At 34.5% G+C, this 18,629-nt stretch overlaps 2 protein-coding genes and 4 non-coding genes across 7 annotated transcripts; 3 read left to right on the top strand and 3 right to left on the bottom strand.

Annotated features, from left to right (window-relative positions):
* Window positions 1-702: 702 nt before the first annotated feature.
* On the bottom strand, window positions 703-3,315 carry ZK470.1 (Mpv17-like protein 2). The gene is made up of 6 exons (NM_076307.6): window positions 3,081-3,315; window positions 2,699-2,751; window positions 2,500-2,641; window positions 2,107-2,268; window positions 1,368-1,444; window positions 703-1,023 (listed from the first exon to the last, which is right to left on the bottom strand). The coding sequence occupies exons 2-6, from the start codon at window positions 2,702-2,704 to the stop codon at window positions 868-870; spliced, it is 543 nt and encodes a 180-aa protein (NP_508708.3). The 5' UTR covers window positions 2,705-2,751; window positions 3,081-3,315; the 3' UTR covers window positions 703-867.
* On the bottom strand, window positions 1,057-1,191 carry ZK470.13. The gene has a single exon (NR_070834.1). It is a non-coding gene; the product is annotated as an Unclassified non-coding RNA ZK470.13 (non-coding RNA).
* Window positions 3,316-4,759: 1,444 nt separating the features above from the next.
* ZK470.7 lies at window positions 4,760-4,892 on the top strand. Its single transcript, NR_070833.1, has one exon. It is a non-coding gene; the product is annotated as an Unclassified non-coding RNA ZK470.7 (non-coding RNA).
* Window positions 4,893-9,995: 5,103 nt separating this feature from the next.
* ZK470.8 lies at window positions 9,996-10,129 on the bottom strand. Its single transcript, NR_070832.1, has one exon. It is a non-coding gene; the product is annotated as an Unclassified non-coding RNA ZK470.8 (non-coding RNA).
* Window positions 10,130-11,982: 1,853 nt separating this feature from the next.
* ZK470.9 lies at window positions 11,983-12,047 on the top strand. The gene has a single exon (NR_070831.1). It is a non-coding gene; the product is annotated as an Unclassified non-coding RNA ZK470.9 (non-coding RNA).
* Window positions 12,048-13,562: 1,515 nt separating this feature from the next.
* On the top strand, window positions 13,563-18,358 carry nck-1 (NCK (Non-Catalytic region of tyrosine Kinase) adaptor protein family). 2 transcript variants are annotated; one of them, NM_076305.8, is made up of 7 exons: window positions 13,563-13,703; window positions 14,332-14,463; window positions 16,249-16,326; window positions 16,384-16,698; window positions 16,746-16,910; window positions 16,980-17,165; window positions 17,746-18,358. In NM_076305.8, exons 1-7 carry the CDS (start codon window positions 13,587-13,589, stop codon window positions 17,938-17,940), a joined length of 1,188 nt encoding a protein of 395 aa, NP_508706.2. In that variant the 5' UTR covers window positions 13,563-13,586; the 3' UTR covers window positions 17,941-18,358. The 2 variants fall into 2 exon arrangements, with proteins under 2 accessions (NP_508706.2, NP_001361996.1); NM_001375010.2 differs by having other exon boundaries at window positions 16,740-16,910; window positions 17,746-18,353.
* Window positions 18,359-18,629: the final 271 nt, after the last annotated feature.

Genomic DNA, 18,629 nt, shown 5'->3' with positions numbered 1-18,629 from the left:
ATTTTTCTTTTTTTGGCTTAAAAAAATAAAAGACTGGTTATTTACATGTTACCCATTATGGAATTTGAGGCATTGCTAACATTTTGAGGTACATCTATTACACAAATACCAATAAAATTAGTTAAAAATTAGTTAAAACATAATCAGAAATAGAATCAAAAAATTGTTCAAAACAAATGGTTTTGCCCGACTTTCGGAAATGTGATTGGTGAAAACTGATTCAAAAGTTTCTAAAATTTTTTGGAAACTTTTATCGGTTATTTTAAAAGCATATGTGTGGTTTCAAATTTTTAAGATTCCATCCTAAATTTTTTGACTATATTCAGTTTTTTTTCAAAAAAAAAATCGGTTGTTTTGTACAAAAATGGCAAAAACAGAAAAGTATAATACGGAAATATGTGTGAAAAATAACAACTAATTGTAATGTTTTGAAAACCGTCATCAATTTCAAACAATATCCACCGACGGGGGATAACAGTACTGACACGACGAGTATTTAGTTGTGAGTCTCAACCTGTCACGGACAAAGGGATGCAAGATTACCGGATAGAGACACGCAGATTAACCGGCATCGCTTTGTTGGTTTCAATTGTCCGGTTTTACCTCGACACCAACTTTTTCATAGAGGAAATCATTATAAGTGCACGTGCCGGACGACCGGACGCTTTCAACCCGATGCTTTTTTCTTTTTTTTTCCGTCGACATGGTCATTATCTTTATTTCTAATAAGAAAGTGAACAAGAAAAATGAACGGTGTCCATTAAAATTGAGGAATTGTGAGAAGGAAAATGCATTTGGAGAGGTTGCAAAAAAAAGTTGAACACAAACATAATTGCCACAAAAATGAACACCTTGGAAAAAGTGATTCTAGTTTGTGGAGTGATGGTGTAGCTCGTTATTTTTAATGTAAGACATGATACAGTTATAAAGTAATGAGACCAAGTTCACGTAAACCACTCGTAAGGCAGGCGGCATGAAATAGAAGTTGATTAGCTGTGCCGGAGGCCAGAGCGTGAAATCGACCTGTAAAAATGAAGTAGACGTCACCCGGAAAATTATATGCCTCGAGGAGGGTAGATTCATTGCATAACATGAAACAAGTTTCTCTATGTATTGTATGATCCCAGGTGAAGATGACTGGAAGGTGTAGATCAAGTTTTTTTTTGACACGCAGTTTTGTGTCTTTGAGTAGTGGGTCTCGGAAGAATATTGGTATCGGTAGAGTAACTTCACTGCCTCATTATCAAACACTCTTTGTGTTCGTGATCTCTATTAGTTGAACGAAAATTCAAACTAGTTATTTTCCCGATCTTTTTTCTACCAATTTTTCTATACAGTAACAGAAAAAATTTAATCAAAAAACGAACCTTCCAGATATGCCACATTTTTCTTCGATACTCTGCAAATGCAGCACTTAGTGATTTGCCTTCGTAGATAGAGCCAACTGAAAAATGAACTTTTAATATTGGAAATTTGATGTGAAATTCAAATTTGTTCAATTTTTGTGTGCATATAAATGTTTTTTTATGCGAATTTGAACATATTGTGATGAAGGTTCATTTAAAAAAAAACTGTTGAAGGCGCAGTACATCCTGTCAACTGAAAACATTCTTACTAAATTAGTAGTGATTAAATATGCCAATTTCTGTATTTTTGGGAATTTTTTCTTTCAATTTTGCGAAAAAAAATAGAAATGATTGAAATACTTTGAAATACCCGAAATTATTTTTTCGAAATTATTTTTGTTTTGACTATGTTTATTATTTTTCTTTAGTTCTTCTTATATATAATTTTAAAAATTATTTGTCACATTTTCAGCCTTTTCCCTCTTTTGCTTAAATTCAAAAATCGAATGGCATTGATTGTTATTTAAAAAATATACATTTCACATTTTTCAAAAAATTCAATCAAAGTTTTGGCAAAGCGCTGAATTTTCAAATATAGTGGTTTTTTTAAATTTAGAGTATTTAGAGAAACGTAAACAATTTGTCCGAAAAATGTTTTTGATTGGCGGCAAAAAATGACTAATTCGCCTTTCAGCCTACCTCGCCTTTTAGAAACTTTCCCTATAAGCCTCATTTCAACCTAAATTTTTATATTATTTACCTGTCATGAAAATGCAAGAAAAGTATGGTATAAATGCCGTATCCCATGCCAGCTTCTTAAGAACTTTACAGTTTCTTGATCCTATGAACTTTCTAGTATCTAGGACTCGATAAAAACAGTGTAAGCTGGGAGCCATAACCAATCCAATTGCAGCCATTCTACCTGAATTAGAATTTATAATTTTTGTATTTTCCGTCCAAATCCTCTGTTTCAATGTTTCTCTAGAACCTAACACATTAACACTGACTACTTTTAATCTACGAAACCCTTCCAATAATTTCCCAAGGGAAGACGAAAGCCACTTCTTTTTGTGACCTTGAAGCTAATTAGTTCAAACGGGAGTTTGTCACGAAAGCTGCAAAAAGGGGGAAAAGGACTAAGAAAGAATTTTACATGTTCGCCGCCAGTCCCATCCGTCACGATCGACGTCTCCATTAATGTGCTGTTGAATTATGTCGGCAGTTCCGATTTGGGCGCAACTTGTTCCCACGTTTGTAAGCAACAGATGACGAGCTAAGAAGTTGCGGACGCAAATCTAAAATAAATATATTTTATTCAACTAAAAAGCTTGAAAATTTCATAAAATACTCACCAACATATATTGAGATCCTAGCAACGGATAAAGTTGCTAAAAACAATTTAATTCTGAAAACAGTTTTTAAAGGTGAAGTAGAGCCAGTGAGAAAATAATTTGAACATCTTTTATGGTGCAAAAATCACCAAATGCTATAGTTACATTTTAAATTGTTTTCTGATTTTTTAATTTTTTCTCTAAGAAACTGGTAATCAATTAAGCTGGGAGTTTCAAATATGCAACAGTGACAGTTTTTTTTCAAAAGTTGGCAAAAACTCAAAAATTGTCACTTCTTGAATGGCAATTAAAAGATTTCAGAAACTTTTTAGATATGTTTTATTATTATATTTGGTCATTTCGGCACTATAGAAGTGGTTTTTTTTAATAGAAAAAAGCTTACCTTTGTATATTCGCAATAATTGAAAATTTTAAAAATAAGAGTTGAAAAAAAACGAGCTGAATAATAGAAAGGCGGGAATCAAGAACCCGGGTTTTGCAATAAGCCCTCGATTGAAAGAAGAGCGTCAATTAGTAAAAGAGTGTGCCTTCTTGTAATATTGTCGTCGCTTAAAATAATTGGTAGGGTACGAAGAACATAAAAGAGAAGAAAGTACGTGAGCCAAAAACTTACACCTAGAGGAAGCGAAATGAGCAAGAACACCTCGCGGAAGAGACGCATAGGGAGGCATGGAACAATGTGCTCAAGTCGCTCTTCTGCCGATGGTATCACTTGCCCATAATTGGATTACACTGAGTCTGTTGATTGAATTTTGCAAATATTCAGAGAGTACGTTTCACTATTTTTATCTATTTTTTTGAATAGAGGAAAAGGCAGAAAAAGAACAAAAGACGTGTTTTTTTTTGTTTCTGACGTTTTTTTTTTTCTAATTACTTGAAATGTGATTTGGGGGATGGAAAAACGGGACACAAGATTAACTCAAACATTTTTGCAATATCAGGAAAAAAATTGGAAAACAGAGAGATGGAAAATACCTTCTTTGATCAAACACTTGACTCTGAGGACATACAAAATTTTGACAATTTTTTGTGAGCTTGAGCGTAGAAAAAGGGGTTTTTGACTTATCAAGTAAGTTTAGAAAAATCTGATTTGAGAAACAACGGACTCAAAAATAAATAAAAAATTATACTAGTCAATTTCAGTTACATGCCTGAATTACATAATTATGGAAGACTATTTTATTTGTAATTTGCACTTTTCAATATTTTTCGAACATGCTTGTAGTTTAATTTTATTATTCTTACCAGTTTCTGAGGACCTGCGGAATCTGAAAAATGATTTGAATTTGGTCAAAAGTAAAAGTAGGTAAGAGCCGAAAAAGCCCCAAATTTTCGGCTTTCGGCGCAAGCCAACCCCAAGTTGTCGGCTCTCAGCTGGCGCCAAGAGCCGAGGACCACACAACACTGCTAGTGAATAAGCATCCTAATTTTGAATCGTTTCTTGTATACAAGTTTGTCATTTTGTGAACAAAATAATTTGATGGTGCATTTTTTAAAAATGCGTTCTCGGGTTAATTTTTTATATCTTAATCCGTTAATTTTTCAGGATTTGAGGTAAAGCTCTACAATCCCATTGGTTTTTCCGTATGTTTCCAACCACCACAATGCTGATTTTACTTTCCCGAATGTTTTTCCAAAAATACATCGACTTTCAAGCAACAGATTGCTGCCACCCACAAGTGGAATAAAGAACATGTAACACAAGACGACATGTCACCAACATCTGTCATTATACTTATTCATACGCCACTGAATAAAGCTCAAATTTCAAAAAACAATACGTAAGATATCACAAGACAAGAATACACTAAAATGCAAAGATACACTAAGACGGTGCGATATACTCAAGAAAGTGCTCCTTCTTACCTCTAGGTCTCAAGAGCCGCGCTTATAACTGCCACTATTGTCAAATAATCACAAATGATGATAAAATCAAAAATAATCACATTTATGAGTCGTTACTTTTGTTTTCAAAATGCTCATTTGTTTCTCTTTTACGTTGCACTTGTTTCTGTTTCTTTTGTCAATTTTGGTTTCTTTCCTTGTTCTTAGTTCTGTCTCTTTCAAACCATCATAAATAAACCCCCAAGGAGAAAAGGGGAGAAAACGGAATTGAAACGTGTGTATTTGTATGTATACATTCTTTGTCTAAGGTTATGTATATATTTTTTCTTCTTTTGCCGTCTTCGCCTTCGCGTTTTTTTTTGTTTCTTTTTGCGTTGCACCCGAAAAATAATTAATCATGGAAAGCCAAACACTTATTCACTTAGGGTTCTTTTCTATTTCCACTGTGAAACCTTTCCTCAACGACGAAACGAAATTTGATCCGTTTGAAAACTTGACCATCGTTTTCTGATCACTCATTGTATTGTTCAGTCTAAACCAACATTGAAATTTATCCAAACTTTCTGAGAATTTTGATATTTTTCATTAATTTTTAGATATTAGTATTTGTTCCATTATTGAAAAAATTTTTTCAAGGGAACCCTTTTTTATCGTATTATCTTTAGTTATAACGTTTTTTTCGAGAGTTTTTTATTTCGATTTTCCTTTTTCATTGAAAAACTGCAGTTTAGCGAAGTTGCACTCTTTCTCCTTCCGCCATGACTCAAATATTGTTTACTATCAGTTTGATATTGCAAAGTGTTTTTTTAAACAGAAATAACAAAACATCATTTTGTGTTTTGATTTTTAAAAATTTAATTCTTTCAAATTCAAAAATTTATTTTTAATGTCAATGCAAAAACGCTCTTCTAAATTTCAGATTGTTTTCAATGGGAAAATTATTAAAAAAAGCATTTATGTGAATAACCTATTTAAGTTTTCAAAATAAATTGGTCACTTTTGTATATCAAGTAAACAACGATGAAAACTCAGGTTTCATCAATTTTGTTTTGGAAGTCGTCAACTAAAAAATATTCCGTTCAAGTTTCTGTTTTCTTCCAGTTTTATGTTTTAATTATTTTCAAAATATTTGTATTTCAACATTGTCGAGTTTCGAACATGCGACACTTTTTTAGATTTTTGAAAAGTGGTTAAAGCCCAGTTTTCTTCACTTTTTTTACTCGAAATAAAAAAGTTTGAAAAGTTTTATTCTGATACTTGGCCGTTTTGGTACCATATGGATAGGAAAAAGTAGCAATGGGTTCCAATCATTTCCCCATTGGCCATAGTCCACCTTTTAAAAATAATCATATATTGGAACTGTAAATTTTCCACTTATCTTTTGAAAAATGTCTGAATTTGTCAATCACGTTAAAAATCAAGAAATCAATTTAAATTTTTAAAAAAGAAACATTCAAGGGTGGGCGGGATTTTTTTTTTACATTGGCGTAAATTTCAAAAAAGTATAAAATAAACTTATTTTGAAAAATTGTGGTATGAAAAAATGCCGGTTCCCAGAAGATTTATTGTTCGGCAACTTTGGGAAATTTCCGGTTGCCGATAATTTTAGGGATTCGGATCATCAGCAATTTCCTTTTTTCGGTAACTGTGACAACTGCCGATATTTATATTGTTTATTTTTTGTTCTAACAACCATATTAAAAAATCTTGAAAAAATAGAAAGATAACAAAAATGGATGTTTTTTTAAACACTACGAAATATAAGTTAAACGAAAACGTAGGTTTAACGAAATTTTTTCGAGAACTGTGTCGCCGGTTGCCGAAAAGTTGCAGTAAGTTGATTTCTTTGCAAAAAAATCTCAAACAATTTCGGTGGTTCTTAAACAATTGTTCAAAAGTCGTAAATCTCGATTGTGGCTCTCAAAATGTTACACCAATCTTGTAGTAGTAAAAAAAGAATGAGGGAGTGAAATAGCTCGGAGGAATCAGTTGTCAGGCGCTATTTTCCTTATTTCTTTGTCGAGCAAGAACACATTCCAGCAGACGAGCCTTGCACCACCAAGTACACACACACCACGAATAAACAATTCTGGACTCCAACAGTCAAACGGAGCTCATATCTATTCGACAAATCCTCTTTTCTCGTTGGGACCCTTTTGCTTTTTTGTGCGTTTCCCCCTCCTTTTTCTTCATTTCTCGCGTTCTTCTTTCTGTCCGAATTTCAATCGTGGGTGCTAGAAAATTTAGCTTTGTTGCGAAATGTGTCACACAATTTGTGGAATTTCGTGGTGAAGAAGAGGATGCATATACTCTAAAGTAAAGTCCGACGGCTACTTGACGAGAAGCTCGTCTATCTTCTGTTCCTCGCTTGCACATTCTCTTTCACCAACTTATTTTATTGAGGCTTTTATGGAGGAGTAGAAGACCAAAAAGTTCAAACAGCTTGTCTTAATGCATGAGCTTCCCCTTTTCACATTTTCCAGCATTTTTTTCCAGTTACTAGTTTCCGGTCACAGCGTAAAAGTGCTGGAATGAATTTCTGAAATCGGATAGGGCGAACTTTACATTCTCACGGTCTAATGGTTTTTGCTGCGAATTCGGATTGACCGAATTGGAAGAAAGACTTTTTCCTTCTTGTTTCTACGTTTCAAATGTTCACATTTCTTCGTTCAAATGTAATTTTGTGCCGCAACTGAAGCATGTGGTCAAAATTGAATTCATAAGACCATTCCATTGCAACTTTTCGCTCTCTCCCAGGCCGACAATGCAAACTTCCCGCTTGTTCATGCCTAATTCACTTTTGCTCGAATAATCCTATTTTGTTGATAATCCCTGACAAAATGTGTGTGCGTGCCCCCGTGAGAAAATGTTGACAAAGCCACTAACAGCGATAGGAACACATTTTGGCCCTTTTAAAACGTCTTCAATAGGGCCATTGTGTGGTTGGTGACGAAATCGGGGAGGATTAGTTTGCGTAATTTGTTCTATGTGTTGGAAAAAAAGAGGTCAGTGCTGACGAGAAGGCGTGAAATCGGATAGGAACGTCTTTTCATTGTTTTTTCCACCGTGTTTTAGGAACGTAGACAGTCATGAAATCTCATTAGTTCCCTTTTGATTTATAAAAGGAGTTAGATCACATCACATGTCCCCAATTTGTTCGAATGTTCCTTTCATTTTCATCTTTCCTTTTTCTGAGTGTTGACTTTTGACTCTCGTTGGACATTGAAGTTTTTTTTATGTCTCAGTTGGCATTTGTTTAATTGATAAATTGCTAACTGACAAAATATTTGTTGGATTTTTCTACAGATTTGCGATTCAAAATTTATTAATAAATTTTTTGAAAGAACCGGGTTTTACATTTTTAAAGTAAAGTACAATACTATTAAAGGAAATACGGTATCTAGTAGCCGTAACTCAAAAATTTTTGACCATTAGCAAAATACCTTAACCTTTTTTACAATGTATGAAACGGTGAACTTAGAAATAGTGAATTTCTAAGCCTGAAAATGCAATCTAACTTCAATTTTTGTTTCCATTACCCTTTTCAACGAAAAAAAATTATTTTCGAGGTACGGCTACTACATTCATAAAGCTTGATCTATCTGGGGTGTTAATAAGTTACAAACTTCATCATTCCCTGAGCACTTATGTTGTCAAAAATGATATTTCATTTGAAGGTGTTTTCAAAACTGTTTGACCTCCCAAGGTGCTTCAATTCGTAGCCATTTATTTTAAGCCATGTGCCCAATATCATACGTTTTTGCCTCTAATTTTTTGTTTGATAATGCATCTTAGTTGTGCAATTATTGTGTAAATTCATTCGTTATTTTGAGGAAAAAAATCCCAAAAAAAAACATTTTTCCTCCGTCGTTAAAAATCTTCAGAAACATTTTTGTAAATAAATGTAGGTTTTTTTTGAAAACAATGAACGCAAATTTACACAATTCAATAATATACAAAAATTCCAAAAATGATACGCCAAATTCAATATGAATTTTTTATAAGAAGTGCCACATTTTAGGCAGTATTTCTGTGTACTTGTTCTACATTTTAACGGAAATAAAGCGATTTTCGGGATAATTAAATATTTTTAAAATACTAAAAATAGGGTGAGCGCACTGATATTTTCTTTTTTTTTAATTGCCGTACATTCCATGTTACATCTTGTGTTAAATAACTACTACACATTTTGTTGCATTTAAAATCCGTATCAATCGGATATAATCTAGTAACTTTATATGATTAGGCAGTACGTGTGGGCAGCGCGGATCAACATCATCAATCTCTGAGAAAGCACTGTGTGACATATGACATTCGTGATCATCCTCAACCTTTCCCGTTCTCTCGTTTTTCGCTCGACACCCCGCAACCCATCGTCTCTGCGTCTCTTCTATGACGTACAATGTCTCCGTGGGCTCATCGCCTGTCCCTCATACACTAATTCTGGTACACCACCACAGCCCCGTCCAGTAGATGAGATTGGCGTCACACCACTCACACCAATTTGTGCTGCTTGGTTTTTTGCTCCTGCTTCTGCTGTTCCTTGTTAATGGAATATTTCTCTATTACATACCTTTTTCTTAAAGTTAACATGAAATGAAAAAATATGAGTAATCCATTCAAAGGTTTGTACCCTTTTGACACGCCTTCTGTAAACATGTACACACCTCTCATAAAGGCAACACTGGTTTTGTTAGTCTAGTGATGAAAGGTCTTCCTGCTGCATAGTAAGAATTGATGAGGTGTCTCTATCAGTAAGATATATATGTTTCTGTTATTTGAAACAAAAAAAAACAATACTACTTCTCATAGAACATGCCCAATTTTTTCCTTCACCCATAAATTTCGTGTTTTTGTGTATGCGTCTCTCTACAGCTGCCACACTTACTAGCCGGTTGCTACAGCCACCGACACCTAAAAATTCTAGGCACCTGCTATTTCAAGCACTTTCTCTTCTTCTTTTCAAAATTGCCATTTGCTCAGCTGACTGCACTCTAAGTCTCTTTTCTTTCTGGCTAACCGCATACTTTTCCTTGAGTTCAAAAACATTTGACTTCATAAAATTTGAGGATTGACAGAGAGAGTGAGCAGATTTAAATTACTCTCCCCTCCCTCTTACTCTCTATATTTTCCCCGAGCCAGCACTAATTACCAGCTGTGCGTATATGTCATCATTTCTCGAGATGTAGATGTAAGACCTTTCAGGACTAACATCCACTTCAACATTTCCTTCTCTTCTAAACTCCTATAATGGGTCACAACCACATTTCAATGCCAAACGCTCATAATGATCCGCACTTCCTTCACCACTCCATTTCCAAGGATAAATTACCACAAGTGCGAAGAAGAAATATGAGACCATTTCAAAAACTCCATCACCTTCATCATTTTCGAAAACGTTCAAATCTCATAAAATAATAATTTACCTTAAAAATAATAAAAACTGGTCATCACCAATTCATACCTCTAATCATATATGCATATTCGAAATAGCTGCAGAAACGCCGGTCGTACCCATTTCTGAATACATCTTGTTCCTACACCAGCTTCCTTCTCATATCTCCCATTGTCCTTCCGATTTGGAATTATTCAAATGTGTATCAATCGCGCGCTTGGTGGTTGTTGCTGGATGCCAATGAAATTTCGGTTTCTATCTAATTATCCCTTTTTTTGTATCATCTATGATTCCGGTCTCAAGACTGAATATCGTTGGTCGCTGCTAAGATGGAAGAAATCTTTGGCGGAGAGTAGACAATAAACTATTGAAGAATTCCGAAAAGAGAGAGGATTATTTCAGTGAATTTTATTTCCAACGAAATGTAGAACTATAATCCGATCCATCCTTCAGTATTTTTAGTTTTGCATTTTTCAGACCGAATAATAAATTAAATCTATATTTTTTCTGATATAGTGGTATAAACATTTTCTACCAGTATTCACTATATGTCCAAAACTTTAGTTTCCTAATTATTTTGTTTTACAGTTTGATATATGTCTCGTCATTTTTTTTTGAACAACTTTGTATTTTTATATACCATTTGTAAAAATCTGGAACATATCTAAACTGACTGGGACTAAATATAATTGTTGCATACTAAATGTTATTTTAGTAATTCAAAAATTTTGTACAGAAATGAACACATTTTATGTCTACAGGAAAGTTCTGAGAATTTCTTTTTTTTTTGACAATTTCTGAGAAAAGCTAACGTTTCATGTTTTTCCAGTAACATATTTTTCAATGTATATCTTGTGTCCCAAGCGTTATTTTATTAATACTGGTTTATACTAAATTCCGTTTTAATTAAATAATTCTTCTAGCTCATTTGAATATTCACAAATGTTTCCATTTTTTATTATTTAGAGGTAGTGGGGTAATGATAAAAAAACTTGAAATAATCTGAAATAGTCAAATATCAGAATCAAAAACATAAAATTTTCCGTTAAAGTTTTGGTAAATTGCCAAATTTTGCCAAAATTTTGCAGTTTTTGAAAGAACTAGTGCAATTTCACAATTTTGAACTCATGCAATATATAAATACAACTTAGTTAGAGTATAAAACTTGTATGATTGTTTTTTTTTTGGTGTTGTTTTGGAAAGACCTTTTTTAATTTTAATTTGGCATAGTTTCAATTTTTGATAAGTTATACTATTGTCCGTTTGCCAAAATGTGAAACTATGTTGGTGCTAAATATTCCACGTTAAGGTTTGGCTTTTTCTGTGCATTTTAGATTTTCGAATTTTATTTTTCTTACGCGAAATGAACAAATCTGTAAAATTTGGCACTTGTGGATCGTAACGAGACCTACCACTAAATTCACAGCATGCGCCTTTTAAGTAATATGTCAAAATTTAGCGAAATTACTATATGATATTTAATCATTTGAACCACAAAAGTGGCTTCTAACAATTTTCCTACAGGCGCCTACTTCATTTTTAACAACATGCACCTATTTGTATTACAAACACCCATTCTTCTGATATCTTATTCATCCATGATTCATACTCACTGGTAAATTGAAAAGACTCTGTGTTTCCATGTGAACAGAATAGTGAATAGAGTGAGTAAGGGAAAGTGAGAGAAAAGACAGAATAATTGGTAATGGTTGAACGTTGTTATTGTTGTTGTGTCCCTCCGTCCACTTCTTCTACTTTTCTTCGTCTTCAGCTGCTGCTAATACCCGCGCTGGTTGGTGACGGGGGGCCCCCCTAGATATTTATTCTCCGATGACCAGATTGCTAAGTGTCCCTTAAAGGATCATCTTGTTGTTATTTTCAATTCCCAAGTAAATCCTTCATCTATCCCCCCACAAACCATCTCGTCGTTCCAGTCTGAGATTTGAGCCAGATTCGCAAATTTTCCGCACATTATTTTGGCAATCCGTCTTCAATCTTTTCTCTCTTTTCTCCGCATTCCAATGCATTATTTCGGCCCCTGTTGGCCCCCATTCAAAACCGAAAATTCCCATCATTTGTCATTGACTCTTGTCCTGTCCGAAAATGTGTGTGTGTGTGTGTGTGTGTGTGTGTGTGTGTGCTACGAAGAAAACGATGGGGCTCTTCCAACAATTGTTGCCTACAATTGTCGGTTGTTTTTCCTCTGCTTTTTGTTTCTTTTTTTCTTCTTTTCTTCTTTTGCAAAATGGAGCATAGTCAATTACGTTTCTGGTTTGAAAAGGAAAATTCCAAAAAATTAAAATTTTAATATGAAAATCTGTATTTCTAAAATTACTTAATTGTGGAATTTAATACAATTTGGAGTCTCGTCAGTAAGAAATGTATTCAAACGCTCCTGTTGTTCTTTTTCTAAGTGTGGCAGTTTAATGTGTTGACTGAAATTTTAAAAATTCTAAAAATTCTAGGCCATATTGAACTACGATGGGTATTCTTTTTCGACAAGCAGGTATATTATAAGGCATTTTCTTTTATAATATAATTCAACCAAGTATCAAAAAATCAAAATTTAAATTAAAAACGGTATATAAGTATATAAGTTTGTAGGAGACCCTAAAAAAATTAATTTCAAATTAAAACTTTCATCATATTTCCAGAGCTTGAAAAAAGTTATTCTAGATTTGTAGGAAAAAGAGGTCTGAAAAATATATAACAACTTAACTTTAGCACTTTTGGGGGTAACATTAAATCCAGAAGTATCAATATATTTTCAATAAAGGCCTTACAATCCTAACTAAAACTTTCCCCATTTGCGTGATTTTCCCCATTTGGAAATGCTTACAGGCGCAAATAAAATTTGCCTGAAACCTGATTTTGCACTTTCAGAGGAAATGTGGGGTTTCCTATTGGTACTTTGGCTGGAAGTAATTATATGCCAAAGCCAGGCATCTGAATTATTTCCATTTTCCCATTGAGCCATTCGAAAGTGCACCCGTCTTGCTGAAAAATTCAAAGGCATCCTGACTCATAAGTACATCTGCCCAACTACTGCAGTTATTTTCTCGCTTGACGCCTTCTAACAAAATCCTGCTTACCTCGCCAACTTTTTATGACTATATTCATGTGTTTGCTAACTCCATAAAATAGTATTATTGAATAGGCAATGCTGCCCGCGTTATGCTACTTATTATTCACATCTCACCTTTTTCATTCTTCTTTTTTTGTCATACTTGATACGGCTGTGTGCTAATCTGAAAAAAAAAAGATTTTTGATACTAACTATAAGTTTAATATTTTTCATAACTTTCGAATCAATAAAAAAACTTTCCGGAACCCGTTCATGACACGCTTTGACCTACCAACATCCAACAGCCTAACTGACTTCTGAACAGATTGACATTGACCGATATATCCTAGAAAAATGTGGCGTACGTCGTCAGTGCGCCTTCTTTTTCTTTTTTCCGCTCACTAATGTTGATTTTATCAGGTGTAGGTGTAGTGAGGAGGTAGAATAGACGACGTCAATTACGAGTTGCGTATCCATCCCCTATTCATTTCATTTTCCCACTTGTTCTCCTCGGTTTTTTGCTATGGATTCGCAATTTTTCTCACCAAACCACTTTACAGGGTGTATTACATCGGACATTTGAAATGTCGGAGGACTATGTGGTCGTCAAATACGATTATTTAGCACAAGAGGAACAGGAGTTGACGATAAAAAAGAACGAACGGTTAAAGCTGTTAGATGATAGCAAAAACTGGTGGAAAGTGAGTTTTTATTGACGGAAAACATACTGAAACTAATGGTTAAATGTGAAAACAGTTTGATCCACTTTTCGAGAACTCTAAAACACTGTCGCATGTTCAATTCCCTGCTATATTGAAATTTTAATGTTTTAAGCATAATTAGAACATTAAAATAAGAGAAATTTATTTTAATCAACGACTTTTTGGGGAAATCTACATATTAGTAAGTTCTCACCACTTTTTGACTCGAAATAAAAATGTTCCAAAATTTTTTGAACAGTTTTCTATAATATTTGGTTATTTTAGCATCATATATAAATTTACAATTTTCTCTTTTCATTAAACATCCAGAAAAATTTATAATTTTTTCAAAATTTTCAGTCAACGTTTTGGTCGACCATATTTTGCACATTGACTGCACATTAAAATATTTCAAAAAACAATTCTGAAGAGTTTCATTATGATTGTTGGTCATTTTAGCAACATTTAAACAAAGCTTGCACTGACATTGCTCCACATCTCAAAAAAAAATCCTGGTACCAATTAGCAAAACTACTAATCAAAAAGTGTTCTACAAACCTTAATTTTTTTAAAAATAAATTGAGCCACTTAACGTTGTTTTCCCTCGGATCAAAACCGTTTTCTTCAGGTAATGAACGATTCAAACAGTGTTGGATTTGTGCCTTCAAACTACGTGCGAAAAGAATCAATTGTGGACAAAGCAAAAGGAACAATCAAGGGCTTAGCGCGAGGTCGCAACCGATCCTCAGATCCGGAGCCGGTGAGTGTTTCGTTTTGTTTTTTTTTGTTACAAAAACCCATCTCACTTCCAAAAAAAGCGCCAAACTGCCGCCACAACTAAACGAAACATAATCGACTGTAATGTCGCACTCTCAGTTTTTTTTTGTTTCCAAATGCCAAAACCAGTCTTCACGTGGAAGATTTGTATTTACACAAGCGCTTCCAGCCGAAAGCAACAGTTTGAATTAACTTCTAATTAGAATTGCCAACAGATACTTTATTTCTTTTAATTTTAAGGTACATTAAAACTAGTTTTGATATACTAACTTTCTTCCCAGAACATTCCAGTTTTGTTTCCTTATCATACAGCAAACAAAATCGATTTTTTGCTCCGTTTGTAATGCCATAAAAGTTTCTAGAATGATTTGTCATATTGGGGCAGGAATATTTCTCGTTGTCGGTTTTTTTATTGCAATTTTTATGAAACTAACTAATAGCATTTACAAATTTAAAGTTAATTATTTTAAATATTGTAGCTTCCATTAAAAATTGATATAATAGCCCAAATTCTAGTAAAAAATGATTTTGTCATCACCACAATAACTAATTGAGTGTTTTGCGCGTAAGATACTGCGCATCGTCTGAACTAACAAACTCTTCTTCCCCTGTTTTCCCAGGATTATTGATTGCTCGAGACCGTCCAAAAAGACCTCGCCGCGCGTTCTCCCGTTCTCCTCGCCGTTTTGACAGGTTCGTCTGTTTTTTGCGTTTTCCTTCCTCCACATAAAATACTTTTTTTGCTTTTCTTCTTCTCAATATCAAAACGGCACGCTCAATTTTTCGAATCATATTTTCGAATCGAAATATGCTGAACTTTGTGAGGCAAAAACTCCGTAATAAATGACCGAAACCGTTAATATTTGCATGTGTGTGCAAGCGGCGCATACTATCATTGCCCTGTTATCACACACACACACATACATACGGCTCTCCCGCGACAATGTATTCGGCGCAAATGAGACAGTCTCGGTATACAAGAGCGCGCGAAATTTCAACGCTTCCTATGTTTTTCCGTCTTGACGATACGTTTCAATCGCCTGAGGGCCCCTCCCGCTCTTCACCCCCTAACCAAAATCGTGTTTCGATGTGTGGGGCGCTGCATGCACATTGCCTACGAGCTCAACCGCTCACTTTGTTTGCATTTCTGACTGAAGGTAGCGGGTTGAGTCTGTGCTGCTGCTACTGGCCACGTAGCGCCTCCAAAAAAAAACTTGGAATTTCCGGCTTCATCAAATTTGTTTTTTTTTTCGCCGTTTAAGATCACGTTTCTAATTAAACTGTGAGCTTTCTAGGCGGGAAGAGCACTTCCTTATCGATTTTTCTCGTGCCATAAGACCTCCTTGCAATAAACATCTGCGTCGTCCCTCTAACTTGCCGAACTTAATACTTGTGTTAGAGCCCTACATTTTTTTTAAATAAATTTATTTGAAGTGAAAATTTTATTTTTGAATTTTGAGGCTTTTTGATTAGGATAGTATATTTTCTAATGTAAGCCAAAAAAAAAAGAGATTTCACATAACGATACACTATTTCTTTTGTGTTAGAACTCTACATTTTTTATAAAGTCAATTTATTTAAAGTGAAAATTTTATTTTTTTGGAAATTTTGGAAAATTGAAATTTTTTAGACTCCAGATGAACAAATTTCGTAATGAGAAAAATGGTTTTAAAATTTCTATGGCGCTTCAAAATTTTGAAAAAAAGCTCAATTTAAGCGAAAATCTCTAATTTTAGTACTTTTTTTGTTGTTGAAATTGATTTTTCAGGAGGAGCGATTAAACGGCATCGCGCGTCTAGCGTTCAGCTTGAATAACAACTGTGCGGTGACACCATCATCCAATAAGGTTTGACAGGCTTTTCAATCATAACTTATTTTAATCCGCCAACGTTTTTTTCTTCAGATTCCTATGATGAGCTCGAAAACGAAAGCTGTGGTGAAATTCACTTACGAGCCAAGACTTGAAGATGAGCTCGGTCTCACAAAAGGAGATTTCGTTTATGTCGTCGAGAAAAGCACAGATGGGTGGTGGAAGGGAGAAGCACCGAATGGAGGAGTCGGATGGTTCCCGTCAAACTATGTGGAGGAAGTTGAAGCTTCGACAAACGGAAATCAGGGAAGCATTGAGAACCGAAACCCAGCAGCTGCAGCAGTTCCAGCGCCCATAATGATGCAAGCACCACCGCCGAAGCTCCAGGCGTCACGGTCTTCATTTGAAGTAGGATTTACCCCAATGCAATTTAATAATCATTTTCATAGATTCAGGTCGTCGTTGCATTGTACTCGTTCGACGCATCATCATCTGAAGAACTATCGTTCAAAAAAGGAGAACGGCTCGAAATCGTGGATCATCCAGAACATGACCCCGATTGGTGGATGGCGCGCAACGCCAGTGGAACCACAGGGCTTGTGCCAAGAAATTACATTGAGGTAGTGCATTTAATCGCCTAAAAATTCCGAGAAAAATTGCCCGAATCTGAAACAATTAGAACATTTCAGGTGGTCAACGACTCATCATCCAGCAAAGCTTCACATCAAGATTTCGCACCGCAATATTCAGGAAACGGAGAAATTCCGATGGAGCAACAGCCGTGGTATTTTGGACGCATCTCGAGGGAACGTGCTGAAGATCTTCTACTACATGGTCGTGAGGGAGAGTTTCTGGTCAGAGATTCGGAGAGCAATGTGAGCATTTTTTGGAATTTTTCAAACGGTGTCTTTCCAAATAGTCGCAAGCTTTCAACCATTCCTAGCAACTTTAGAAATGCCAATTTCAGAAGTTGCAAAAGTTGGTTGAGAAGTTGTGGGATACTAAAGTTGTTCAAACAGTTGCCAAAGTTGGTGAAGTATAGTCACAAAGTTGCTAATATTGGTTTTAAAACTAAAATCGACGAATAAGGAGATTCAAGTTGTTTAAGAAGTTGTTAAATTTAGTTTTATTTTAAACTTAGTGCAAAAAAAATCCAAAAGAATGAAGGCTGGCAAGAGGCTACAATTAGTTTAAAAATGGCAGCAAATGACCGAGATACTACGAAATTAATTACCAAAATCAAGGACCGCAAAGGAAAAAAAAACGTTCTAGCGTTTGATTTGAACATTTTCACTCCAAACTATATATTACAGTTAATACGCTTTCATTCTGATCAGAATACAATCTAAATTAAAATCAATCTTCATTGACAGTATCCCATTTGAATATTGCTAGGAAGACAATACCAAAAATGGATATTTTCAACCATTTAATATTAAATTCAATTTTTTTCAGCCTGGAGACTTGTCGATCTCAATGCGCGGAATCGAACGCAACAAGCATTTCAAAGTGCAAAACGTGGATGGTCTCCTGAAAATTGGAAACCGAACGTTTGTGGACATGAATGCTCTTATCAATCACTACACAACCAGCCCAATTTTCTCGTCGCCAACGGAGAAGCTGTTTTTGACCGGTCCTCTTCCCAAGTAAACTACTTGTTCAAAATTTCAATGCAATATTCTTATAAGCTCATTCTTAACAATTGTTGTTTTCTTGTCTTCTTTGCAGCAATCCATTTTTTTTCTGGACAAAGCAAGTGAAAATCTCTTTCGTCATTTCTATCACTAGCCCTGTGTTTAGATATGTTTACTGATTTGCCATCCGCCGTTTTTGATAAATTGAACGGTTGATCACGGTTTCAGATATATTTCTCATTTTTTCTTTGGTTCTTTTTCTTTTCATTCAAGTTTGTAATTTTATCAAATAATTGTCCTTAACTCACACTTTCCATTCATCTCTTCTTCAATTGTCTTTTGCTCCACTTCACAACGCTGCGTTGTTTCAGAATATTATTTTCAATTCCAATTGCCATATGTGATAACTGTAAATGAATTTTCAAGTGGGCATATTTCAGATTTTTTTAATTGTTACAATTTTTCAGGTTTCAATTTTTGTACAACGCGATTTCCGGATGTGAAATGAAACATGACATTATTGAAGGTTTTTATAAATATTTTTTAGAGTATCCGAAATTCTTCACATTTTTGTTGTTAAAATTTTAAATTTATCATAAATTCAAAATTGGAGTTTTTTTGCCAATTATAATTTAAAAAATTGACCAAAAAAGCTTTTAACAATTTTTTACTTTGTAGCGGTCTGAAACTGTGGAAATGCTTTAC

The sequence above is a fragment of the Caenorhabditis elegans genome, chromosome X, assembly GCF_000002985.6.
Source record: "Caenorhabditis elegans chromosome X".
NCBI lineage: Eukaryota > Metazoa > Nematoda > Chromadorea > Rhabditida > Rhabditidae > Caenorhabditis > Caenorhabditis elegans.
The sequence above is the reverse complement of the archived record's forward strand: the minus strand, read 5'-3'. Positions and strand labels throughout refer to the sequence as shown.

Coding starts and splice junctions, on each gene's coding strand:
- ZK470.1 (NM_076307.6), bottom strand. Junction 1,445..2,106: donor TTCTTGCATTTTCATGACAG/GTAAATAATATA, acceptor TTCATTTTTCAG/TTGGCTCTATCTACGAAGGC. Junction 1,024..1,367: donor AAATGTGGCATATCTGGAAG/GTTCGTTTTTTG, acceptor TCATTTTTACAG/GTCGATTTCACGCTCTGGCC.
- nck-1 (NM_001375010.2), top strand. CDS start 13,587: ATGTCGGAGGACTATGTGGTCGTCAAATACGATTATTTAGCACAAGAG. Junction 16,327..16,383: donor TGACACCATCATCCAATAAG/GTTTGACAGGCT, acceptor TTTTTTCTTCAG/ATTCCTATGATGAGCTCGAA. Junction 16,699..16,739: donor CGTCACGGTCTTCATTTGAA/GTAGGATTTACC, acceptor TCATTTTCATAG/ATTCAGGTCGTCGTTGCATT.